The sequence below is a fragment of the Notechis scutatus genome, chromosome 2 (genome assembly GCF_049901735.1).
Source record: "Notechis scutatus isolate UNSWTSFEM ecotype Mainland chromosome 2, rNotScu1.2, whole genome shotgun sequence".
Classification (NCBI taxonomy): domain Eukaryota; kingdom Metazoa; phylum Chordata; class Lepidosauria; order Squamata; family Elapidae; genus Notechis; species Notechis scutatus.
Genome location: NC_142010.1, coordinates 7,390,784 through 7,417,036, shown reverse-complemented (window position 1 = coordinate 7,417,036; position 26,253 = coordinate 7,390,784). Strand labels below are relative to the sequence as shown.

The 26,253-nt window shown below is 42.2% G+C and overlaps 4 protein-coding genes and 1 pseudogene across 7 annotated transcripts in view; 2 read left to right on the top strand and 3 right to left on the bottom strand.

Annotated features, from left to right (window-relative positions):
- LOC113431412 (uncharacterized) overlaps positions 1 to 25,426 on the bottom strand; it is a 170,464-nt gene extending 145,038 nt beyond the window's left edge. Inside the window, exon 1 of the mRNA XM_087953222.1 lies at positions 25,360 to 25,426. The gene's annotated coding sequence lies outside the window, so the exon portion shown is untranslated. The remainder of the gene's footprint in view (positions 1 to 25,359) is intronic.
- The window catches only part of LOC113428439 (uncharacterized), a 196,611-nt gene that overhangs the window by 55,527 nt on the left and 114,831 nt on the right, over positions 1 to 26,253 (top strand). The gene's annotated exons all lie outside the window — the stretch shown is intronic.
- The window catches only part of LOC113431375 (uncharacterized), a 161,216-nt gene that overhangs the window by 55,532 nt on the left and 79,431 nt on the right, over positions 1 to 26,253 (top strand). The window lies entirely within an intron of this gene.
- LOC148131674 (uncharacterized) lies at positions 902 to 25,461 on the bottom strand (annotated as a pseudogene). The gene is made up of 2 exons (XR_015747049.1): positions 25,360 to 25,461; positions 902 to 4,251 (listed from the first exon to the last, which is right to left on the bottom strand). The product of XR_015747049.1 is annotated as an uncharacterized LOC148131674 (transcript).
- Positions 18,380 to 25,579, bottom strand: LOC148131673 (uncharacterized). The gene is made up of 3 exons (XM_087954021.1): positions 25,569 to 25,579; positions 21,400 to 21,553; positions 18,380 to 21,235 (listed from the first exon to the last, which is right to left on the bottom strand). Exons 1-3 carry the CDS (start codon positions 25,577 to 25,579, stop codon positions 19,322 to 19,324), a joined length of 2,079 nt encoding a protein of 692 aa, XP_087810147.1. The 3' UTR covers positions 18,380 to 19,321.

The following is a 26,253-nucleotide window of genomic DNA, read 5'->3' as shown; positions in this document are numbered from 1 at the left end:
TTTTTCGGGTAGAAATGGCTTTCTACCCGGAAAAGCTCACTGGGCGCTACGCCGCCATCTTTTTGATGAAAAAGTGCTTCCGGTGAGCTTTCTACCCGAAAAGCTCACCGGAAGCACTTTTTTACCAAAAAAAGATGGCGGCGCCCAGCAACCAGCGGCCCGGTAAGGCTTGTTCCGCGGACCGGCGGTTGGGGACCCCTGGTGTAATAATATATATAGTCAGATTCTGCATGTGTTCCCTTTTTTAATTACATTCTAAATCATCTATTTCAAAAATATTAATCTGTTCAATTAATTTTGGAAGCTGATAATAGTCTTTTTCATTGCAATTCTCATAATTCATTTTAACTTTATTCATCACTTTATTAAATATCAATAAATATTCTTATAGTAAATTCCCATTTCCATATCTATTTCAGTAAATCTATATGTGGTTTGGTAGTAATCTTTAAAAGAAATATCAGTGCCAGTCTTTTCTATTTTTAAATCTATATTTTTAAGTATCACAAAATGTTTCCATGCAGAATCCCCCTTCCTACTCCTCTTCTACCCATTCTCTCATCCTGACTATAATTTCCCATCATTTTCTGATCCTTTCTCTTACTTTCCCTCTTTTCCCCTACTGTTTCCCTCCATTTCTTACACCAAATATTTATTTTATCCTGCTCCCTCTCTTGATCTTTTCTCTGTAATTCTCTCTTCTGTTGTTTCCTTTTCCTTTGTTTAACTTTCCAAACAATTCCCCCTTTATTTATCACATCAAGCCTCAAAGTTTTAGCTTTAATTCTTTTTTCTTCTTGTTTTAATGTTCCTTGTTCCATTTGTTCTTTAGAGCTGGTTTCCTCTTTGTTTAACTACTCTCCCTCTGGCTCTCTTTGTTCTTCTTTATTTTATCTCTCCATTTCTAATTTTTGTAGTATAATACTATACATTTCCAAGCTTTCTTTCATCATTTCCTTCATGTTTGTAGTTCCAATCTTATTTCCACACATATTTTACCAAAAAAAAATGAGACATTTTCTATTGTACATTTTTTCCTTATGTTAAGGTAGCAAAACAGAGAGGTTTGTCCCTCTTCTGTGTTATCAGTGTGGACAGTGTGGCAAAATAGCAGCTGCTTCCACAAGTAATAATTCCACAATAATAATAATATAATTTCTTCATTAACATTTCATCTACCACTAACAGTATTTGATCAAATGTTGTTTGCTCTTTATAAAAGCCATATATCTCTTAACATCTTTCTCATATCTTGATTGCATCTGCATATGTGGCCACCATGATAAATCAACACCCTATTTTTGTAGTTCTTGTTTAGTTTTTGGTTCCCCTTCCACATTCAAAATATCTTTATACATTAATTTTTTTTCAAGATATACTAGATTTGAGTGACCAAATGCTTCCATTTTCAAACAAAATGTGAGCTATCAATTTCTCAAATACACATTCAATGGAAGATCACAAATGAAATTCCAGCATTCTCTAAACTCATCTACTTTTTCCTCATATTTGTGTGCAATATATATTTGTGTGCAATAAGTGATGATTTATACTTGAAATAACATCTACAGACTGGACAGTTCAACAATTTCTCTCAGGTGTATCACCAGGTGGGAATTCTGACTGTAATGTTTTCCACAATTATGACATTCAAAGGGTTTCTCTTTCCTACTGTGAGTCCTCTGGTGCCTCACAAGGTTGGATTTGCGACTAAAACTTTTCCCACAGTCAGGACATTCAAAGGGTTTCTCTCCTGTGTGAGTATTCTGGTGTTTCACCAGGTCAGAATTCTGTATGAAACTTTTCCCACAAAGAGGACATTCAAAGGGTTTCTCTCCCGTATGAGTCCTCTGGTGTATCACCAGGCTCGAATTATTACTAAAACCTTTCCCACAAATAGGACATTCAAAGGGCTTCTCTCCTGTGTGAATCCACTGATGTTTCACCAAGCTTGAATTATTACTAAAACTTTTCCCACAAATAGGACATTCAAAGGGTTTCTCTCCTGTATGACTCCTCTGGTGTATCACCAGGTGGGAATTCTGTCTGAAACTTTTCCCACAATCAGGACATTCAAAGGGTTTCTCTCCTGTGTGAGTCCTCTGGTGTATCACCAGGTTGGAATGATCATTAAAACTTTTCCCACAAAGGGGACATTAATAGGGTCTCTCTCCTGTATGAGTCCTCTGGTGTTTCACCAGGTGGGAATACTGTCTGAAACTTTTCCCACAATCAGGACATTCAAAGGGTTTCTCTCCTGTGTGAACCCTCTGGTGTATCATCAGGTTGGAATTGTCACTAAAACTTTTCCCACAAATAGGACATTCACAGGGTTTCTCTCCTGTGTGAGTCCTCTGGTGTATTACCAGGTGGGAATTCTCCCTGAAACTTTTCCCACAATCAGGACATTCAAAGGGTTTCTCTCCTGTGTGAGTTCTTTGGTGTTTCATCAGGTTGGAATTATCATGAAAACCTTTCCTACAGATAGGACACTCAAAGGGTTTCTCTCCTGTGTGAGTCCTCTGGTGACTCACAAGGTTGGAATTGCGACTAAAACTTTTCCCACAGTCAGGACATTCAAAGGGTTTCTCCCCTACATGAGTCCTCTGGTGTTTCACTAGGTCAGAATTCTGACTGTAACTTTTCTCACAAAGCGGACATTCAAAGGGTTTTTCTCCTGTATGAATCCTCTTGTGTATCACCAGTGTGGAATTACGACTAAAACGTTTCCCACAGTCAGGACATTCAAAGGGTTTCTCTCCTGTATGAATCCTCTTGTGTATCACCAGTGTGGAATTACGACTAAAACGTTTCCCACAAATAGGACATTCAAAGGTTTTCTTTCCTGTGTGAGTCCACTGGTGTTTCACCAGGCTCGAATTATTACTAAAACCTTTCCCACAACTAGGACATTCAAAGGGCTTCTCATCTGTATGAGTTTGCTGGTGTATCACCAGGTGGGAATTCTCTCTGAAACTTTTCCCACAATCAGGACATTCAAAGGGTTTCTCTCCTGTGTGAGTCCTCTGGTGTTTCACCAGGTTGGAATTAACTCTAAAACATTTCCCACAAATAGGACATTCAAAGGGTTTCTCTCTTGTATGAGTCCTCTGGTGTTTCACTAGGTGGGAATTTTGTCTGAAACTTTTCCCACAGTCAGGACATTCAAAGGGTTTCTCTCCTGTGTGGGTCCTCTGGTGTTTCACCAGGTTGGAATTATCACTAAAACGTTTCCCACAATCAGGACATTCAAAGGGTTTCTCTCCTGTGTGAGTCCTCTGGTGTATCACCAGGTGGGAATTCTGACTGTAATGTTTCCCACAATCCGGACATTCAAAGAGTTTCTCTCCTGTGTGTGTTCTCTGCTGTATCATCATGTTGGAATTCTGATTGAAACTTTCCGCACAGATAGGACATTTAAAGGGTTTCGCTCCTGTGTGTGTGCTCTTGTGTCTCAAGAGATGGGAATTTGTAATGAAAACTTACCTAAAATCTCAACACTCATAGGGTTTGTCCTGCAATGAATCCTCTGATGTATTACCAGGCTAGAATTATGACTAGAACAGTCAGGACAGTGAAAGGGTTTTTTTCCTTTGATTCCTCTGATGTATCACCAAGTTGGAATTACAACTGAAAGTTTTGCAACAATAAGGACATTCAAAGCTTTTCTCTCCTATGAGTGTCTTCTGGTATATCACCAGACTGTAATTTTGACTTTCCCATAATCAGAACATTCAAAGGATTTTCTTCTGTGTGAGTTCTCTGGTCTCATGAGTTGAAAATTTCTAATGAAGCTTTTCCTACTATCTAGACACTCATACAGTTTCTCCTTTTAGGCAATCCATTGATGTATCACCAGACTAGAATTGTGACAATACCTTGTTTCGTGGTGCTTTCATTCAAGCCATTTTCTTCCTCACAGGGAGAGGCCTATATTACTGTCTGCTGCACATGGCTTTACTATTCCCCTTTTCCTCCAACTGACTTCCAGATATACTGAATGAAAAATAATCTCCCTTGACTTTTCATGTAATGTATCCTTGAGTTGTGCATAATCTGCTTATTCTGGCTTGAAATCTTTTTTTAATTTTCCGTCTTTTGTCTGACAACTTCTGGACAAGGAGCAGCAGAAATGTGTGGTTTTCTGACGGAAATAGAAAATATTTTGATTTCTGGCTTGATTTACTTCCCTTTTCAACATTGCTTGTTATTTGCAATTGTCCTGAGTGCCCTTATTGCCATCTTCTTTGTCTGTAAGAGATGATGTGAAAAAAGAAAATAAATAAATATTACAATGATAACAGATAACAGATAATCAGAGTTGGAAGGGACCTTGTAGGTCATCTAGTCCAACCCCCTGCCCAAGCGGGAGACCCTACACCATTTCTGTCAAATGGCAGTCCAATCTCTTCTTGAAAGTCTCAAGTGATGCCGCTCCCACAACTTCCGAGGGCAAAGCTGTTCCATTGGTTGATTGTTCTCACTATCAGAAAGTTTCTCCTTATTTCCAGGTTAAATCTCTCCTGGTTCAGTTTCCATCCATTATTACTTGTCTGGCCTACAGGCACTTTAGAAAATAGCTTCACCCTTTCCTCCCTGCGGCAGGCCTTCAAATATTGGAAGACTGCTATCATGTCTCCCCTGGTCCTTCTCTTTACTAGACTAGCCAAGCCCAGTTCCTGTAACCATTTTTTTTTTTTTTAGTCTCCAGTCCCCTAATCATCCTGGTTGCTCTTCTCTGTACTTTTTCTAGAGTCTCAACACCTTTTTTATAATGTGTGAACAAAACTGGATGCAGTACTCTAGTTGTGGTCTTACTAAGGCTTTATAGAGTGGTATTAGTACTTCCCTTGATCTTGATTGTATCCCTCTGTTAATACAACTTAGATTGCATTAGCTTTTTTGGCTGCTGCTGCACACTGCTGGCTCATATTTAGCTGGTTGTCGACTAAGACTCCAAGATCTCTCTCACAGTTACTGCTATTGAGCCTGCTTTCACCCAGTCTATATGTGTACTTTTGATTTTTCTTGCCTAAGTGTAGGACTTTACTTTTCTCTACATTGAATTTCATTTTGTTAGATATGGCCCAGTGTTCTAGTCTGTCAAGATCCATCTGGATCTTGAGCCTATCTTCTTGGGTGTTAGCTATTCCTGCCAGCTTAGTATCATCTGCAAATTTGGTAAGTTCCCCTTCTATTCCCTCATCTAAGTCATTAATGAAGATATTGAAGAGTACTGGGCCTAAGACAGAACCTTGTGGCACCCCACTGCTTACTTCCCTCCATGTAGACATAGACCCATTAAGGACTACTCGTTGGGTATGGTTTGCCAGCCAGTTGCAAGTCCATCTAGTGGTGGTGCTATCTATTCCACTTTTTTCTAGCTTACTAAGAAGTAGATTGTGGTCTACTTTGTTGAATGCCTTGCTGAAATCTAAATATATTATGTCCACAGTATTTTGATGGTCTACTAATTTAGTCACTGTGTTGAAGAATGAAATAAGATTGGTTTGGCATGATCTGTTCCTAACAAACCTGTGCTGACTGCTAGTTATTATTTACTTGTTTCTAGATGTTGGCAGATCTGTTTTTTTATTATCTTTTCCAGTATCTTCCTGGGTATTGATGTTAGGCTGATCGGTCTTTAGTTTCCTGGGTCTGTTTTTTTTTTTTTTTTTTGAAAAAGCAAACATGGCCCAATACTAGAATAATCTCTTACTTACCTTGTTTATGATTCATTTGACATGGCTTGAAACAACTGCTAGGATTACTACAAATTTTATGGATCAGGTGCACGTCTACTTCCACTGTGCCATAGTAAATTTGAAGTCTCAGGGAAGAAGTGGTGAGGACTACCTGTGCAACCCTAGATGCCAAAAGGTCCTCACTAGCTATTTTTTAGAAAGTGCTGGATTAAGTACAATCCAACCTGGTTAATGCATGGATAGGACAGGAAATAGCATACTTATTAGCAAAATATCAAGATGTAATGGGAGACTTGAACTACCCTGATATCAACTGGGGGACAAGCAAATGGGAGATCAAACAGATTCCTAACCAACTTAGCTGATAACTTTGTCATCCAAAAGGTAGAGGAGGAAACTTACTAGTAGAGAAGAAAAGATAGAGGGAGTTGAAGTTGCCAGAACCTTTGGCAAGAGTGACCACATCATACTAGAATTTAATACTACTTAAGAAATATTCCAATATTCCTTAAGAAAAATTCCTTTTCAATTTTTTCAATTTCTTTTTTTCAATTTTTAAATTCCTTGTTCTAATTTTAAGTATTTTTTTCAACTCTTAAATATAATTTTAATTTGTTTTCAATTTTAAAATATTTTTCAATTTTAAAATCTTTCTCAATTTTTTTATAAAATTCTTTTTTCAATTTTAAAATCTTTTTCAATTTTTTTTCCATTATGAATACATGAAATGGATACATATAAGAAAAATAAAAAGAAACAATAGGACAGGGAAGGTAGGCATGTTGGTGATCTTATGCACGCCCCCTACAGACCTCTTAGGAAAGGGGTGAGGTCAATAGTAGACACTCTAAGGTTAAAGTTTTTGGGGTTTGGGGAAGAAACCAGTCAGGTAGCGTATTCCAGACATTGACCACACTGTTGCTGAAGTTGTATTTCCTGCAATCAAGTTTGGTGTGGTTTACCTTGAGTTTGTATCTATTGTATGCTCTTATTGTTATGGTTGAAGCTGAAGTATTAATTGATAGGTAGGACATTGCAATGTATAATTTTATATACTATACTTAGATCGGACCGAAGGTGGCATAGTTCTAGGTTTTCTAGGTCTAGAATTTCGAGTCTGGTGGCATAAGGTATTCTGCAACAAGTAGAAGAGTGGAGAACTCTTTTTGTGAAATATTTCTGGACTTTCTCAACTGTGTTAATATCAGATACGTAATGTGGGTTCCAGACTGATGAGCTGTATTTGAATATTGGTCTAGCAAATGTTTTGTATGCTCTAGTTATTAGTGTAATATTACCAATGAAAAGCTACATAAGATTAGGTTAATAACTCTTAACGTCTTTTTGGCTATGTAGTTACAGTGGGCTCTAGCACTTAGATCATTAGAGATGAGTACTCCAAGATCCTTGACAGAGTTTGGATCATCAACAAGGTCTTGACTATTCACTCTGTATTTTATTTTCTGATTTTTTTTTTTGCCAATATGTAGGACAGAGCATTTATTTGTTGAGATTTGAAGTTGCCATTTGTTTGACCATTCTGATACACAGTCAAGGTCTTTTTGAAGGGTAGCAGTATTGTCTGTGGTGTTGAATAGCTTTACATCATCAGCAAAGAGAACGCAGTTGCTCTTAATATGATCACAGAGGTATCTATCTTTTTTTATTATATCTTCATAACTGATTATTATATCTTCATAACTGACTTAGATGAGAGTATAGAAGGGGAACTCATCAGATTTGCAGATGACACTAAGCTGGCAGAAATAGCCAATACCCCAGAAGACAAGCTCAGGATCCAGAAAGATCTTCACAGACTTGAATAATGGGCCCTGTCCAACAAAATGAAATTTAATGGGGAAAAAAACAAAGTTTTACACCTGGACAGAAAAAAACTAAAGGCACAAGTACAGATTAGGCGAAACCTGGCTCCAAAACAGTAACTGTGAGAGGGACCTTGGAGTCTTATTGGACGATCACTTAAACATGAGTCAGCAGTGTGCAGCAGCAGCCAAAAAAGCTGATACAATCCTTGGTTATAGAAACAGAGACATAGAATCAAAATCACGTGATGTATTAGTACCACTTTATAAAGCCTTGGTAAGACCATACCTGGAATACTACATCCAGTTTTAATCACCACATTACAAAGAAGAAGCTGAGACTTTGGAAAAAGTGCAAAGAAGGCAAGATGATTAAAAGCCTGGAGATGAAAACATATGGAGAATGGCTGAAGGATTTTGGTTTGGCTAGTCTAGAGAAAAGAAAAACTAGGGGTGACATGATAGCAGTATTCCAGTACTTGAGAGTCTGCCAGGAAGAAGAGGGGATCAATTTATTTTCCAAAGCACCAGAGGGCAGGACAAGAAACAATGGATGGAAACTAATCAAGGAGAGAAGCAACCTAGAATTGAGGAGAAACTTCCTAAGAGTGAGGACAATTAACCAATAGAATAGCTTGCCTTTAGACATTGTGGATGCTTCATCACTGGAGGTTTTTAATGAGGTAATAGGTTATATTTTCCAAAGCACCCAAAAGCAGGACAAATGGATGGAAACTAACGAAGGAGAGAAGCAACCTAGAACTAAGGAAAAATTTCCTGACACCCAGAACAAACCAGTGGGAACTGTTTGCCTTCAGAAGTTGTGGGTGCTCCATCACTGGAGGCTTTGAAACAGAGACCGGACAGCCATTTCTCTGAAATGATGTTGGGTCTCCTGCTCGATCAGGGGTTGGAATAGAAGACCTCCAAGGCAGGGGTGGGATACCACAGGGTTAACTACCGGTTCGGGATTTACGAGCTCCCTGCACGCTGTGCGCCTGTAAATTGTCATCAGCTTGCTGTGTGCAGAGACGCAGCCTTTGAAACAGCCCTGTTTTCCTGCTGTTTTAACTGCAGCTGTGCCTTGTTAGGCAGCTGAAGTTGAAAAATCAGGAAATAAATATCAGGTAAGAGCCCGGATGGGCAAAAACATCAGCAGACATAGAACCGGTTCTATGTCTGCTTCTCTTCAGAGCTACCTGTTCCACACAGGTGGACCGAACCGGTAGAAACCCACCCCTGCTCCAAGGATCCTTCCAACTATGTTCCTCTATAACACTCCTCTAGTGATGGATCACCCACCATCTCTGACAGTAGCGGATTAAGGCTCACTGTTGCCCTAAGCACTGACAAATCTTGGTGCCTGGTACAAATGAAACCATATTCTCAACTTTAATTATGTGCATAGTCTGTTTAATGATTAATATACCACTGATCTCTGGAGAATCAACCTTAACTTAAAACAGTTTTTAAATCTTCTCACCAGAAGGAAAATTGCAGCCACCAGAGGGCTTAAATTTGGGGAGGGAAGGAACCTGCAGCAGCAGCAGCCGACCTGCTTCAGCCCAGTTGCTTCTCTGCTTCCAGGCCGTGGACGGAACCGAACAGCCCGACTTGCTCCCGGACTCCCCTCCCACCTGTTGCCCCCAACTCACCTTCCAGCTGCTGCTTCCATCCTGGGAAGATCAGAAAAGCCGCACACCTCCTTCCTCCCATGAGCCATCCGGAAGAGGAAGTTCCTCTGCGCTTTTCCTCTCTTCCCATCTTTTCTAGCAATACAGTACTTGATGGTTTTAACTCTTTAAACTCAACCACAGAGCCCGCCTACTGTACTGTCACTTAGGCACAGATTTTGTCCTCTTGCCTTCCATCTCCGGATAGGAAACGCTTGTCCCGTCTCTACCTAAGGCGTCTGCAAGGTGTTCTCACGGATTAAATGCTATCAAGATGTTTTGACTTCTTCCGACCGACCTTTGCAACTGAGCCAAGTGAAATAGTGAAATGTGATGCTACTTGGCTTACGAAGATTAGCTATGTGCTCAGCCCTAAAAGTTAATTTTTTTTAACAGAATTACAGAATAAACTTTCTTGGGGGTGTCTGTCATTGGAGACCAAAGCTTCTCTACACCCCAAATCTTTATGATTTATTTAATGTGGCTCCCAAGGATTTAGGACATGGCAACAGGAAATTGTGTAACAACTGCTAAGTGTTAAATGCCATGTGTAAATTCTGTAAATTTACTTGCAGGGAAGTCTCCATTAGGTCACACATAGAGGAAATTATACAGCAGGGCCTAGAAAATGGGGGCTAAGAAAGGAGATAATTCTCAAAATATGGTAGAAGAAATATTTGGAATGGAATGGAATAACAGAGTTGGAATGGACCTTAGAGGTCTTCTAGTCCAACCCCCTGCTTAAACAGCAAACCCTGCCAGGAAATGGTTGTCCAATCACTTCTTAAAAATGTCCAGTGTTGGAGCGTACACAACTTCTGAAGGCAAGTTGTTCCACTGATTATTTGTTCTATCAGGAAATTTCTCCTTAGTTTCCTTCCTATATTAGTTTCTTGTCCTGCCTTCAGGTGCTTTGGAGAATAGCTTGACTCCCTCTTCTTTGTGGCAACCCCTGAGGTACCAGAACACTGCTATCATGTCACCCCTGGTCCTTCTTTGCATTAAACTAGACCTACCCAATGTCATGCCCCCATCGGAGTCTGAATCTGAGGGGGAAGACGAACAGCTGACAGAAAGCGGGAGAATGGCTCCCTTGGCTGTGGAGGAAACTGGGGAAGGGCAAAATCAGGCTGGGCAGAGCAGGGGAGAGGAACAAGGAAGAGGTAGAAGAAGGGAGAGGGGGTTCAGAGGAAGACCAAAGCCCACCCCCTCCTCATCCCAGGGCACCCACGGAAGAATGCAGAAGAGAGCAATGTGGGTTGTGTGGGTTACGAGGAAGGAAAGGGCCCCAATTCCCTTCACAAGGCATATCTGGGGATGGAGTTTAAAGGAGAGGCAGTTGGGAGGAGTGTTTGTCAGGAACAGATGCTGAATTCATCTAGCCTTGTGAGTTTAGCCTGCATTCTTAGCATTCCTCCTTTCTGTGTGAATTATTGCCATGCTTCTGTGTATTTATCTGCCTTGCTGGAATTATTGGACTCATCATCTTGCCCTTCTGGAGTGACTGATTGCAGTCATTCTGCTTACAGCATTTGGACTGGAGTATCTGCAGTCAGAGGCTGTTGTAGGTTCATGGGAGAGCTTTTCTTCAGGTTGGAGAGTAACCGGGACATTGGGGGCAAAGTTGGAGCAAATAGGGACTCATACCTATTTCTGGCTGTGTTGCCTTTGTGCCCCTCCCCGGGTCATCACACCCAATTCCAGCAATGCTTCTTTATATGTTTCAGCCTCCATCCCGTCATCATCTTTGTTGCTTTTCTCTGCACTCTTTCTACCGTGTTTCTCACATAATAAGACCAAGCCTTTTTTTTTTTGACCCCCGAAAAAACGGCTAGGCCGTCATTGCGGGGGTGACTTAATTCCCCCCCTTGCATCCTCAGGTGGGCGGGCGGCGACAGCTTGGATGTTCGGGAGACCTTCTGCCACCATTGTTTTCCCTTCTCCCTTGCTGCCGCGGCGTTAGAGCAACGCCGCAGCGTTTGGCGCAGCCACGTGCGGCCAGTCAGGGCTCCTCCCTGCAACCAGAGCCCTGAGGAGACACTTGGCTTCAGGTGCTCCTGTCACCGCCTTCCCTTTGCCTTCGAAGGTAAAGCAAATTATTTTAAAAACCTCCGGTCATCTCACCAGGGCCGCGCCGGAGCCGTGCGGGCTGGGCAGAGCCGGGAAAGCGAGCCACGGGTGTTTCCTGGCTCTGCCCAGCCCGCACAGCTCCGGTGCAGCCGTGGTGGGATGAGAGGAGGGCCTGGCGGCGAGGCGCTCGCTGCCTTGGCGAGAGCTCTGCCGCCGGGCAGGAGGGCCCGCCTGTCAGCTGCGCTGGGCGCCCCCAATACTCATCAGTCTGGAACCCGCATTAATCATCTGATATTAACACAGTTGAGAAAGTCCAGAAATATTTCACAAGAAGAGTTCTCCACTCCTCTGCTCGTTGCAGAAGACGTTATGCCACCAGACTTGAAATTCTAGACCTAGAAAACCTAGAACTACACCGCCTTCGGTCCTATTGCAATGTCCTACCTATCAATGAATACTTCAGCTTCAACCATAACAATAAGAGCATACAATAGATACAAACTCAAGGTAAACCACACCAAATTTGATTGCAGAAAATAAGACTTCAGCAACAGAGTGGTCAATGTCTGGAATACTCTACCTGACTCTGTGGTTTCTTCCCCAAACCTCAAAATCTTTAACCTTAGAGTGTCTACTATTGACCTCACCCCTTTCCTAAGAGGTCTGTAGGGGGCGTGCATAAGATCACCAACCTTCCCTGTCCTATTGTTTCTTTTTATTTTTCTTTATATGTATCCATTTCATGTATTCATAACTATGTTTATACTTATACCTGTTACCTTATAATTGCTTGACAAATAAATAAAATAAACTGTGCCTAATTCAATGTCATTCTTTCACAGAATGTAAGACTGGAGCAGATAGCAATGCAACAAATAAATTTAAGAGTCAGAAACTCTTTTTTATTTATTTATTTTATTTGGTTTGTCAATTGCTTACAAAATAATAGGTGTAAGTAAAAACATAGTTATGAATACATGGATACATATAAGAAAAGTAAAAGAAAAAATAGGACAGGGACGGTAGGCACGTTGGTGCGCTTATGCACGCCCCCTACAGACCTCTTAGGAAAGGGGTGAGGTCAATAGTAGAAAGTCATCAGAGTCATAGAGTGCATGGGCTGATGTAGGACTGAAATTGAAATTCTAAATTTATAATGAGGGAAGGGAAGCTGAAGAAGACAGAATGGTCACAGAGATACAGAATGCACAAAAGAGGGATTACAAGATAACAATTGTAGTGTGTTAGAAACCCATTGTATGTATGAAGTCCTCATCACTGACAGAGTTAGGAAATAAACTTTACATTACCTTATTATTAAATTCATTTATTGTTAAACTTAATTGCTACCCATCTCATAGTCTGAGGCAACTCTGAGTGTCTTGTCTTGCCCTAATGTTCATAGCAACACTGACAATACCCATTTATTACATGCCAAATGCTTCTGATAATTCTAACATAATGTATTGTGAAAAATGAGACATTTTCTATTGTATATTTTTTTCCTCATGTTAAGGTAGCAAAACAGAGAGGTTTGTCCCTCTTCTGCGTTATCAGTGTGGACAGTGTGGCAAAATGGCAGCTGCTTCCCCAAGTCCACCGCATGAACCAGGGACAAATCCAGGACCCACTGAAAATGGTGGCTGCTTCCAGGACACAGTCATGAGGCCCAAGGATGTGTGTCCTTCCCTCCCTCCCCAACATGAGGATCAGATATCTTCCAAAGGTAAGGAGGAGGAAGGGTATGAGGCCTGGTGGGGTGGCAGTCAGGCCTGAGGACTGTAGGGACCCAGCGGGAGTGGGCAAAATCCTGTGGGGACCCTGGGGAGCTGAGGGAAGGGGCAGGGATGGGAAACAGAACATAGGGGGTCTTGGAGGGTGGTGGGGGAGCCCCAGGGATGCCTGTGGAAGGCAAGCCTGGCCCTGCTCTAGGCGTCCAGGAGTTTTCCTCAATGCTGAGGAAAACCAGTACTCTGCTTAGAAACTCACACATTTGATTAATGGCCGCCTCAGGGAGAGCAGGGGGATTCGGGTAATTAGGAAAGCTGTCTCACTTAACAGTCACTGCAACATGCAACCATAATTGCAAGACCCATAATTCGGGGGGTTCAAAATCTGGGTGAAACCAACGTAGAAGATTGAAACTCTATAAGTGGGAATTACATAATCAACATACAAAAAAGCTCCACCCAAAATTCCTTTTTAAGGAATTCCACTACTTCTGGAAAAGGAAATATTCAGAGGCTTCTACTGATAACCAGAAACTAGTAGTTAGCCATTTTACATTTCCCTTTTCTCTCCATCTACAAGTTTAATCCTAAGAAATGTTTGAGTAAAATCAGGGGTAGTGTGAGAAGTACATAAAAATGATTCAACAGACTTTTGATAATCTGATCCATAGGATGCTTTATTAGGGAAAATACTGCAGTATGAACCCCCTTATTTCAAAACCATGTTTAGGAGAAAAGGAGACACTTCCTTTTAGTGAGTATAGCTTTTATATGTTTATCAAATCACATGGTTACATAACACTTCCTGTTTTTCATATATGGAAATTATACAATGTTTTCATAAGAAAGTTCCAACCTTCCATGGAAAACTCCCAACATTCTCATTATAGTCAGATTTCCTGTTATTCAAATTCCAGAAGATTATAAGAAAACATTAATATCTCTTAATGTGACGTCTAATGTCAGAGTGCCCCAGCACATTCCTCTAACTTATGCCAAGTACATAGTTTTGCAATCTTGTATTATTTCTAGCAGAAAACACATTACATAAATGTTCTGAGCTTCAAAAGTTCAGACTGCGAACACAAAATGGCTTCAGTTCAGCTCTTTACATTCTCAGGGGTAATAACCAAATTTTCACCTATAACAGGTAGGATTCAAATTTCTTAACAACCTGTTCTGTGGGCGTGGCCTAATTTGTGTGCATGGCTTGTGCTCATGTGACTGGGTGGGCGGTCAACTCAATGTCACTCACGTCAAGGGGTGCCTCGCCTGGCCCCTCCCTTTCCAGCCATTCCTTGTCACAACCAGCCTCAACTTACCTATAATTCTATAAAAATGTTGTTCACCTTTTTTGACTTTATTATTTATGTACTATAGATGTACTTTCATGGACCACTGAAAGGAGGAAATGGCTCACATGCTTTCCTCAAGAGTGTTATAGGCAAGAGGCTTTTAAGGGGCTGCCAGAAAGAGGCAGAGGGGGGCAATGTGTTTTCCAAAGCACCAGAAGGCAAACAAGAAGCAATGGATGGAAACGGAACAAAGAGAGAAGCAAACTAAGATTAAGGAGAAACTTTCTGACAGTGAGAACAATTAACCAATGGAACTGCTTGTCTCCAGAAGTTCTGGTTGCTCCAACACTGGAGGTTTTAAGAAAAGACTGGACAGCCATTTCTCTGAAATGGCAGGGGTGGGATTCAAATTCCTTAACAATTGGTTCTGTGGGTGGGGCCTAATTTGTGGGTGTGGCTTGCTAGTCATGTCACTCATAAAATTTGCTAGCAAGCAAACTCACAAAATTAACTCACAACACACCATGTATGTAAATATTGAACTTTTTATAAAAAAAGAGCAACTTTTACCCAAAAGCAGGCAAAGCAGGCAGGCAGATTGAGTTGCTCACAGAATCACAGATTCACTTAGAGATCTATCTATCTACAATTGGCTACCTGAGTCTGTCACATAAAATTTGCTTGCAAGCAAACTCACAAAATTAATTCACAACACACCATGTATGTAAATACTGAATTTCAACAAAAATCACTGAACCGGTAGTTAACACCGGTCGGATCCCAGCCCTGATCCCACCCCTGTGAAATGGTATACGGTTCCCCCCAAGGTCCCTTCTAAGTGTTATTCTGTTATTCTGACACGTTTCCCAGGACCTCTACTCAGTTTGGGATCCTCTGTTTTCCTGCCTGAGCTAGGGGTTGGACTAGAACAGTGGTCCCCAACCTTTTTTGTACCAGGGACCGGTTTCAAGCAGAAAATTTTCCAAGGACCGGGGGAGAGAAGAGAAGGAGGGGGCTTTTCCTGTCGTCGCAGCTATTCCGAAGCGCCCGTTTCACCCCCACCCCCACCCCGCCCGCCCGCTGTGCTTCAATCCACAGTGTCCCGTTCTGCCTGCCTGCCTGCCTGCCTTAGTTTCTGGTTGTTTGGGAGCAGCCGCTGAGAATAATAACTATTAGCCTCTTTTACTCAGCCGAAGCTGTTCCGATTCAACCATTAACGAGCAGGCAGGCAGGCAAACAGAGCACTGCTGGCGGGCGGGGGCGGGCGGGACGGGGTGGGGTGGGGGAAGCGGGGCTTCGGGAAGCTGCGGCGACAGAAGCACCACCCCCACCCGGCTTCTTTGAAGCAGTTTCTTCCTGGGCTGGTGGAGGAGCGAGAAAGCGACTGAGAGAGCTGACCCAGAGAGGACAGGCTTGGTTGCTTCCTCCCTCCCCTTCTTTCATTTGTGTCCTTGATCCCGATCCCAGCAGCATTCACGAAGGTGAAGAAAGCCGCCATTTTTTAAAAAAAATTCTTTGCGCCCGGTAGAGAGTGCTCCACGGCCCGGTACCAGTCCGCGGCCCGGTGGTTGGGGACCCCTGGACTAGAAGACCTCCATAGTCCCTTTCAACTCTGTTAAACACACATGTATTTATGCTCTGGACTATAGACATGTAAACCCTGAAAAATACCCGAGCAAAAGAAAGGCAGTAAAATCACTCTAGGTATAGGGACAGTGTAAAATATTAATATATGATAAATAATGGAACAATTAAATATAATAGCACAGAGTTCTCTCTCTCTCTCTCTCTCTCTCTCTCTCTCCCTTCCTTCCTATTTCTTTTTTGTTTCTTTCTTTGTTTCCTTCCTTCCTTCCTGTTTCTTTTTCTTTCTTTCTTTCTTTCTCTCTCCCTTCCTTCCTTCCTTCCTTTCTATTTCTATTTCTATTTCTTTCTTTTTTCTTTCTTTCTTTCTTTTTTCTTTCTTTCTTTCTTTTCTTTCTTTCTTTCTTTCTTTCTTTCTTTCTTTCTTTCTTTTTCTTTCTTTCTTTCTTATTTCCTTCCTTCTTCCTTCCTTCCTTCCTTTCTTCCTTTCCTTTCCTTTCTTTCTTTCTTTCATGCTTTCTTTCATGCCCTTCCTTCCTCCCTTCCTTCCTTCTTCCTCCTTCCTTCCTCCCTCCCTCCCTCCCTCCCTTCCTTTCTTGTCACTCTCTCTCTCTCTCTCTCCCTCTCTCTCTCTCACACACACACACCAAACTCTCTCTCATGACACACACACACCCCTGGTCTGGGATGAACTGATCTGACGAGCTCCAGAGCAATGGGCGGCAGAACAAAGCAGCAGCCCCGGAACATCCATCCGCCCTCCCTTTTGGAGCACCACGGCGGGGGCAGTGCCACCACAGCTGTAGGAAGCAACCCCGGGAGTTCCTGCCCTCCCTTTTGGGGCACCTCCACTGTCTCTCAGTCTCAGCCCCAGCGCAGCAGAGAAAGCGAACGTCCATGGGATGCTCCAGCCTCTGCCATCACTGCATCACCTTAAGGGCTGCCTGCTCGCCCATTTGCCAGGCCCAAAAACGGCGCCCCACCTTGGCCTCTTCCAGCCTGGCCTCTAGCCTCTGGACGCGAGCAGAGGCTGCTGGTTGGAGCGAAGGGAACCACAGTGCTGGGCTCCAGCAGCAGCGAGTGTCAAGCGCATAGCTAGAATTGGAATAAAAGGCTGTGCAGCTGTGGTGGAAAGAACCGGGGCAGCTTGGATGAGCAGGCATGAGCGAGGCGGCATCAAGAAGTTCTGGTTCTTTCTGCCAGAGACGTGCAGTCTCTTCCAATTCTAGCTATGCCCTTGGCACTCGCTGCCGCAGGAGCCCAACACTGCGGTTCCCCTTGCTCCAACTAGCAGCCTCTGTTCATGTCAAGAAGCAGGCGGCCAAGCGGGAGGAGGCCCAGGACGGGCACAAGGTGGGAGAGCCCCAGAGATGGCTGGGCGAGGCCCGGGGTTAGCTGGCCGAGGCCCAGAGATGGCTGGGCGAAGCCTGGGAGCCCCGGAGATGAGTGGAGATGGCTGGGTGAGGCCCGGGGAGCCCTGGAGATGGCTAGTGAGGCCCGGGGAGCCCCGGAGATGGCTGGCAAGACCTGGGGAGCCCCAGAGATGGCTGAGCAAGGCCCGGGGATGGCTGAGCAAGGCCCGAGGAGTCCCAGAGATGGCTGGGCAAGGCCCATGAGCCCCAGAGATGTCTGATCAAGGCATGGAGATGGCTGGGTGAGGCCTGGTGAGCCGTGGAGATGGCCCAGAAGGCCCAGGATGGGCACAAGGTGGGAGAGTCCCCGAGACAGCTGGGCGAGACCCGTGGAGGCCTGGAGATGGCTGGGCGAGGCCCAGGGAGCCCCAGAGATGGTTGGGCGAGGCCCGGGGTTGGCTGGGCAAGGCCTGGACATGGCTAGCCAAGGCCCGGGAGCCACAGAGATGACTGGCAAGACCTGGGGAGCCCCGAGATGGCTGGGTGAGGCCCAGGGAGTCCTGGAGATGGCTGGGCAAGACCTGGGGAGCCCCGGGGACAGTGGGGGTGGGCTAATGAGGCTTACCTGTGAGCAGGCAGATCAGGGCTGCTCATCTGGGGTCAGGGTTAGCCTAACTCAGCTGGAAGGAACAGTGGAGAGGCTCATGTCAACTCCGGGCTGCTTCTCTCATCTGCTCTTGCTGGGAGAGCCTCTCCCGGCAGAGTGAAAAGCTTGCAAGTCCCCCTTCCTTCGGAAAATGGCTCCTTGACAGCAGAGAGAAACAGGATTTCCAGGAGCCATTTCCCAAAGGGAGAGGAACTTGCAAGGTTTTCACTGTGCTGCAGCGAAAAGGCAGGCAGCAATGGCTGGCCTGGCAGGTGGGCAAAGGCAGGCTGTAGATATGTCATGCTTGCGCACAATGTTGCACACGTGCAATAGGGACTGACTGGGCATGGAGCAGAGAAGCAGCCAGCCAGGGGCCTGATTTACCGGTTCTCCAAACTTCAGAGAATCATAACGATCGGTTCTACCCAGCCAGTCCAAATCAGTAGAATCCCACCCGAGTAAAATGAATCAGGCCAAAATTCAAACAATCAATTTCTCTCCTACAGTTTTTTTAATTTATTTATATATTTTCTCTTTACATACAATAAGTGCTTAGTGAACAGCGTACTGTCTGAGTAAGTTTGCTTACATAGTAATATTTTTAAGTTCCTCATTTCTACCTCTATTATCCAACCATTGATAAAACAAGTCCCAAGTTCAAAACTATTCTGTCTTCTTTTTCTTTAATCTTCAGTGTTGGTCTATTCATTTCTGCATAGTCTAATATTTTTTTAATTAAATCTGCCTCTATAGAAGTTTCTCATTTTTCCAGTATTGTGCAAATACAAATCTTGCTGCTGTCAAAACATGTAATATTAAATATACATTCCCTTTCTCATATTTTTCTGGTATTATGCCTAACAAAAATAGTTCTTGGTTTATAATTTATATGCTGCCTTAACATTTTTTCTAACCGTGTATGCACTTTAATCCAAATTTTTTTTTGCCTTTGCACACGTCCACCACATGTGATATGTGCCCGGTATTTGATTACATTTTCAACATTTGGTGGACATGTTTTTAAACATTTTTGCTAGCCTTGCTTGTGGTAAATGTCACCTATAGAACATTTTATACAGACTTTCCTTATATGTAGTTGCCATCATCAATTTATAGTTTCTTTCCCAGTGTTTTTGCTAATTGCTCTTTCAAAAGTCATATATCTTAACATTTTTTTCATATTTTGATTGCATCTGCATATGTGGCCACCATGATAAATCAACACCCTATTTTTGTAGTTCTTGTCTCGTTTTTGGTTCCCCTTCCACATTTAAAATATCTTTATACATTAATTTTTTTTTCAAGATTTACTAGATTTGGGTGAACAAATGCTTCATTTTTCAAACACAATTCAAACAATCAATTTCTCATCTACACTTTCAATGGGAGATCACAAATGAAATTCAAGCATTCTCTAAACTCATCTACTATTCCTCATATGGATTACCTTGAGGGCAATAAGGGATGATTTATACTTGAAATAATGTCCACAGATTTCTCCAAGATGTGAACACTGTGGTGTCTCATAAGATGGGAATTTTGACTGAAACTTTTCCCGCAGTCAGGACATTCAAAGGGTTTCCTTCCTGTGTGAGTCCTCTGGTGTTTCACCAGGCTGCAATTATCACAAAAACCTTTCCTACAGATAGGACACACAAAGGATTTCTCTCCTGTGTGAGTCCTCTGGTGTACCACCAGGTGGGAGTTCTGTCTGAAACTTTTCCCACAATCAGGGCATTCAAAGGGTTTCTCTCCTGTGTGAGTCCTCTGGTGCATTACCAGGTTGGAATTATCACAAAAACTTTTCCCGCAATCAGGACATTCAAAGGGTTTCTCTCCTGTGTGAATCCACTGGTGTTTCACCAGGCTGGAATGACCACTAAAACTTTTCCCACAAATAGGACATTCAAAGGGTTTCTCTCCTGTATGAATCCTCTGGTGTCTCACCAGGTGGGAATTTTGTCTGAAACGTTTCCCACAATCAGGACATTTAAAGGGTTTCTCTCCTGTGTGAGTCCTCTGGTGTATTATCAGGTTGGAATTATCACTAAAACTTTTCCCACAAATAGGACATTCACAGGGTTTCTCTCCTGTATGAGTCCTCTGGTGTATTATCAGGTGGGAATTTTGTCTGAAACTTTTCCCACAATCAGGACATTCAAAGGGTTTCTCTCCTGTGTGAGTCCTCTGGTGTTTCACCAGGTTGGAATTATAACTAAAACTTTTCTCACAGATAGGACATTCAAAGGGTTTCTCTCCTGTGTGAGTCCTCTGGTGTTTCCCAAGGCTGGAATTATCACTAAAACTTTTCTCACAGATAGGACATTCAAAGGGTTGATCTCCTGTGTGAGTCCTCTGGTGCATTACCAAGTGGGAATTTTGTCTGAAACTTTTTCCACAATCAGGACATTCAAGGGGTTTCTTTCCTGTGTGAGTCCTCTGGTGTTTCCCAAGGCTGGAATTATCACTAAAACTTTTCTCACAGATAGGACATTCAAAGGGTTTCTCTCCTGTATGAGTCCTCTGGTGTATTACCAGGTGGGAATTTTGTCTGAAACTTTTCCCACAATCAGGACATTCAAAGGGTTTCTCTCCTGTGTGAGTCCTCTGGTGTTTCACCAGGTTGGAATTATCACTAAAACTTTTCCCACAGATAGGACATTCAAAGGGTTTCTCTCCTGTGTGAGTCCTCTGGTGTAATGCCAGGTTGGAATTATTACAAAAACTTTTCCCGCAAACAGGACATTCACAGGGTTTCTCTCCTGTATGAGACCTCTGGTGTTTCACCAGGTTGGAATTATCACTAAAACCTTTCTCGCAGATAGGACATTCAAAGGGTTTATCTCCTGTGTGAGTCCTCTGGTGTATTACCAGGTGGCAATTTTGTCTGAAACTTTTCCCACAATCAGGACATTCAAAGGGTTTCTCTCCTGTGTGAGTCATCTGGTGTTTCACCAGGTTGGAATTATCACTAAAACTTTTCTCACAAATAGGACATTCAAAGGGTTTCTCTCCTGTGTGAGTCCTCTGGTGTTTCACCAGGTTGGAATTATCACTAAAACTTTTCCCACAAATAGGACATTCAAAGGGTTTCTCTCCTGTGTGAGTCCTCTGGTGTTTCACAAGGCTGGAATTATCACTAAAACTTTTCCCACAGATAGGACATAGAGTTTCTTTGCTGTGTGACGCCTCTGGCAAATCATTATGTTGGAATTCTGATTGAAACTTTCCCCATAGATAGGACATTCCTGTGTGCGTGCTCTTGCGTCTCAAGAGGTGGAAATTTGTAATGAAACTTTTTCCACAATTCCAACACTCATAAGGTTTCTCCTGCAGTGAATCCTCTGATGTATTACCAGTTTGGAATTATGACTGGAACTTCTCCCACAGTCAGGACATTGAAAGGGTTTTTTTCTTTTGATTCTTCTGATGTATCACCAAGCTGGAATTACAACTGAAAGTTTTGCAACAGTCAGGACATTCAAAGCATTTCTCTCCTATGAGAGTCTTCTGGAATATTACCAGTGTGGAATTTTGACTTTCCCACAAGTAGGACATTCAAAGGGTTTCTCTTCTGTGTGAGTGCTCTGGTGTCTCATGAGATGAAAATTTGTAATGAAGCTTTCCCCATTATCTAGACACCCATGCAGTTTCTCCCTAGAGTCAATCCACAGCCTGGAATTGTGACAATACCTTGTTTAGTGGTGCTTTCATTCAAGCCATTTTCTTCCTCACAGGGAGAGGCCTATATTACTGTCTGCTCCACATGGCTTTACTATTCACCTTTTCCTCCAACTGACTTCCAGAAATGCTGAATTAAAATAATCTCCCTTGACATTTCATATAATGTATCCTTCAGTTGTGCATAATCTGCTTATTCTGGCTTGAAATCTTTTGTAATTTAGTCTAACAACTTCTAGAGGAAGAGAATTGTATGGTTTTCTGAATGAAATGGAAAATATTTTGATTTCTGGCTTGATTTATTTCCCTTTTCAACATTGGTTGTTATTTGTAGTTGTCCTGAGTGCTCTTCTTGCCATCTTATTTGTCTGTAAGATTCAAAGAAAAGTGTAACATTAATTGTTTATAAAATGTTTAGAGATGATGTGAAAAAATAAAAAAGCAAATATTGCAATGAAAAAACAAACATGCCCCAATACTAGAATAATCTCTTACTTACCTTGTTTATGATTCATTTGACACATGGAAGACTAGTGAGATCCATGTTCAAATATGTGTTCAATCAAATTCTTAGCAACACAAAGGACTATCATCAATTATAACTTGCAGTGCTGGGGATAGATTATATAATTGCAGATATACCCACCTACATATGTATTCATGTGAAAATCTATGTCTTTCGAGTCTGATAAAATGTTCCAGAATGTTTACATTCAAACCTTCTGAGCTAAATTTAGAGATGTGGGGGCTTTAACAGATGAAATGATGCCGAAAGGTTCTGCAAGATTTGAAGCATCACTTTTGTCCATGGAAGTCCTCAGATGCAAATAAGAGCAGAAAACACTGTCCACAAGTACTCTGGTGACATCCCCACTCAAGTAGTCCTCACTTAATTTACCATAATTGGAACTGATATCTGCATCATTAAGCAGCTCAACCATTAAGCATGATGTCACATGACAGTGCCAAGTTGCATCTGTTCCTCTGTATTTGTTAAGCAAATCACTGTAGGTTGTTAAAGGCAATTCCATATGACTGCGGACTTACAATTTCCTGCCAGTATACCCAATGATTTTGCTTGTGAGAAGCTAGCTGGGAAGGTCACAAATGGGGATCATCAGTGTGGGATGCTGCGGCCATCATAAAAGTTTTTCCCTTCAACTGAAAAGAATGAACTTCTGAAAACCAGGTGTTCCAAAAGGAATCCTTTATTGAAAGGGATTTTATCTCAACACTAGGCAAAGCAGAGTCTAAGATATCCCCAGGCATACAGTCATAGATAAAGGAAGTTAGAACCCCTCCCCTTATTCAGATGTGGATTTAGTCAAACAAAGAACCAACATGTTAATTCCCCCTTCCCCTTCTCTGGGAACATATCTTAGCAGAGTTCCCAGGAGTATCTTCCACAGCTGGAATTTTTATGGTTCCTTCTCATCTTGTTACCTCTTCAAGAGGTGACAAGTTTCAGGACATCTGGCTCCACTCCTCCAGTAGTACATCATATGCAAGTTATACAGAATCAATATAGGATTTAATATATTCAGGTTACATCAAAAAGGATTACTTGTACCAACTCCCCCCACTTCTCCTTCCATTGAAGAATGGCAGATACATAGATCTGACAATCAGCTGTCCAGATATTCCCAGAAAAGGGTGTCTTGGAGGGTGGGGAGCCCCAGGGATGCCTATGGCAGGCAAGCCTGGCCCTGCTCTAGGCCTCCAAGAGCTTTCCTCAGTCCTGAGGTAGCCAGTACTCTGCTTAGCAACTTGCACATTTGATTAATGGCTGCCTCAGGGAGAGCAGGAGATTCAGGTAGTTAAGGAAAGCCATCTCAGTTACCAGTCGTTGCAACATGCAACCGTAATTGCAAGGCCCAATATTTTGTATCTTGAGGATTACTTTTATGCTGGCTGGGGAATTCGGGGGCTCAAAATCTGGGGAAAAACAAGGTAGAAGACTGAAACTCCATGTGTGGGAATTACATAATCAACATACAAAAAAGCTCCACCCAAAATTCCTTTTTGAGGAATTCCACAACTTCTGGAAAAGGAAATATCCAGAAACTTCTGCTGATAACCAAAAACTAGTAGTTAGTCATTTTCCGTTTCCCCTTTCTCTCCATCTACAAATTTAATCCTAAGAAATGTTTGAGTAAAATGAATCAGGCCAAAGATTCAAACAATCAATTTCTCACCTACACTTTCTTTTTAAAAAAAACATTTATATATTGTTTATATATATTTATCATATCTATATGTAAAAGGCAGACTTAGAAAAAAAAAATAAACATGAAAATGGTACGGGAACCCTGTCGGACCTTGATGGATATAAATCACCGGGACCTGAGGGATTATATCCCAGAGTTCTGAAAGAGCAGGCAGATGTTATCTCAGAACCATTGTATCATATTTTTTAAAAATCTTAGAGCACTAGGGAACCACCAGAGGATTGGAAAAGAACTGATGTGGTTCCCATCTTCATAAAAGGTGGAGAAAATAGACCCAGGAAACTACAAACCAATCAGCCTAACATCGACCTAACAACCTTGGAAGATACTGGAAAAAATAATAAAAAAACAGATCTGTGAACATCTAGAAACAAATAAAATCATAACTAGTAGCCAGCACGGGTTTGTTAAAAACAGATCATGCCAAACCAATCTTATTTCATTCTTTGACAAAGTGACTAAAGTAGTAGACCAGCAAAATGCTTTGGATTTAGACTTCAGCAACGCATTCGACAATGTAGATCACAACCTACTTCTTGGTAAGCAAGAAAAATATGGAATAGACAGCATCACCAGCAGATGGATTTGTAAGTGGCTGACAAACCATATACTCAACAAATAGTCCTTAATGGCACTACATCCACATGGAGGGAGGTAAGCAATGGGATATCACAAGGTTCTGTCTTAATCCCAGTACTTTCAATATCTTCACAAATGACTTAGATGAGGGTATAGAAGAACTCATCAACTGCCAGGAATAGCCAACACCCCAGAAGACAAGTTCAGGATCCAAAAAGATCTTGAAAAATAGGCCCTATCCAACAAAATGAAATAGAATGTGGAGAAAAGCAAATTTTTACACCTGGGCTGAAAAAAACCTAATGGAACAAGTACGGATTAGGCGAAACCTGGCTCCAAAACAGTAACTGTGACAGGGACCTTGGAGTCTTGGTGGACGATCACTTAAACATGAGTCAGCAGTGTGCAGCAGCAGCCAAAAAAGCTGATACAATCCTTGGTTATAGAAACAAAGACATAGAATCAAAATCACGGGATGTATTAGTACCACTTTATAAAGCCTTGGTAAGACCATACCTGGAATACTACATCCAGTTTTAATCACCACATTACAAAGAAGAAGCTGAGACTTTGGAAAAAGTGCAAAGAAGGCAAGATGATTAAAAGCCTGGAGATGAAAACATATGGAGAATGGTTGAAGGATTTTGGTTTGGCTAGTCTAGAGAAAAGAAAAACTAGGGGGTGACATGATAGCAGTATTCCAGTACTTGAGAGTCTGCCAGGAAGAAGAGGGGATCAATTTATTTTCCAAAGCACCAGAGGGCAGGACAAGAAACGATGGATGGAAACTAATCAAGGAGAGAAGCAACCAGGAGAAAATTCAGGAGAAACTTCCTAACAGGGAGGACAATTAACCAATAGAATAGCTTGCCTTTAGACATTGTGGATGTGACATGCTTCACCCCAGTTGCTTCTCTGCTTCCAGGCCGTGGAGGGAACCAAACAGCCCGACTTGCTCCCGGATTCTAATCCCACCTGCTGCCCCCAACTCACCTGCCAGCTGCTGCTTCAATCCTGGGAAGAGCACAGAAGCCGCTCTGCACACCACCTTCCTCCCATGAGGCATCCGGAAGAGGAAGTTCCTCTGCGCTTTTCCTCTCTTCCCATCCTTCCTAGCAATATGGTACTCGATGGTTTTAACTCCTTTATTATGTATAATAAAGTTTTGTATTGAGCACTTTTCAGGCACGGATGTTGTCTACCTGATCGCCATCGCCATCTTCAGATAGGAGGCAGAAAAACACGCTTCTCCTAAGAAGTGAGACAAAAATTCTAATTGAAACAACCCTTAAGAAAGTAAAACAAAATTTTGTAAATTTTATAAAGATATAAGAATAGTAATCATAGTTAAAGCTATTATTTAGTAGAAGACAAATGTAATATAATGTATGATATTTAAACCAAAAACCTGTATAGATACCAAGAACGTTGTTGATACCATGTTTTACGATGTAACAAAAGAAACTTAATAAAAATATTTTTTAAAAAAAGAAAAAAAAAAAGAAAAACACGCCTCTCCGGTCTCTAGTACTTAAGGTGTTTGCAAGATGTTTTCAGTGTTTAAATGCTATCAAGTCGTTTTTGACTTCCAGCAACCGATCATTGCAACTGAGCAAAGTGAAATAGTGAAATATGAGGCTACTTAGCTTACGAAGATTAGGTGACAGGAACTGGGCATGGCTAGTTTAGTAAAGAGAAGGACCAGGGGACATGCTAGCAGTCTTCCAATATTTGAGGGGCTGCAGCAAGGAATAATGGATGGAAACTGAACAAGGAGAGATTTAACCTGGAAATAAGGAGATACTTTGTGGCAGTGAGAACAATCAACCAATGGAACAGCTTTGTCTTCCGAAGTTGTGGGAGCGCCATCACTGGAGACTTTCAAGA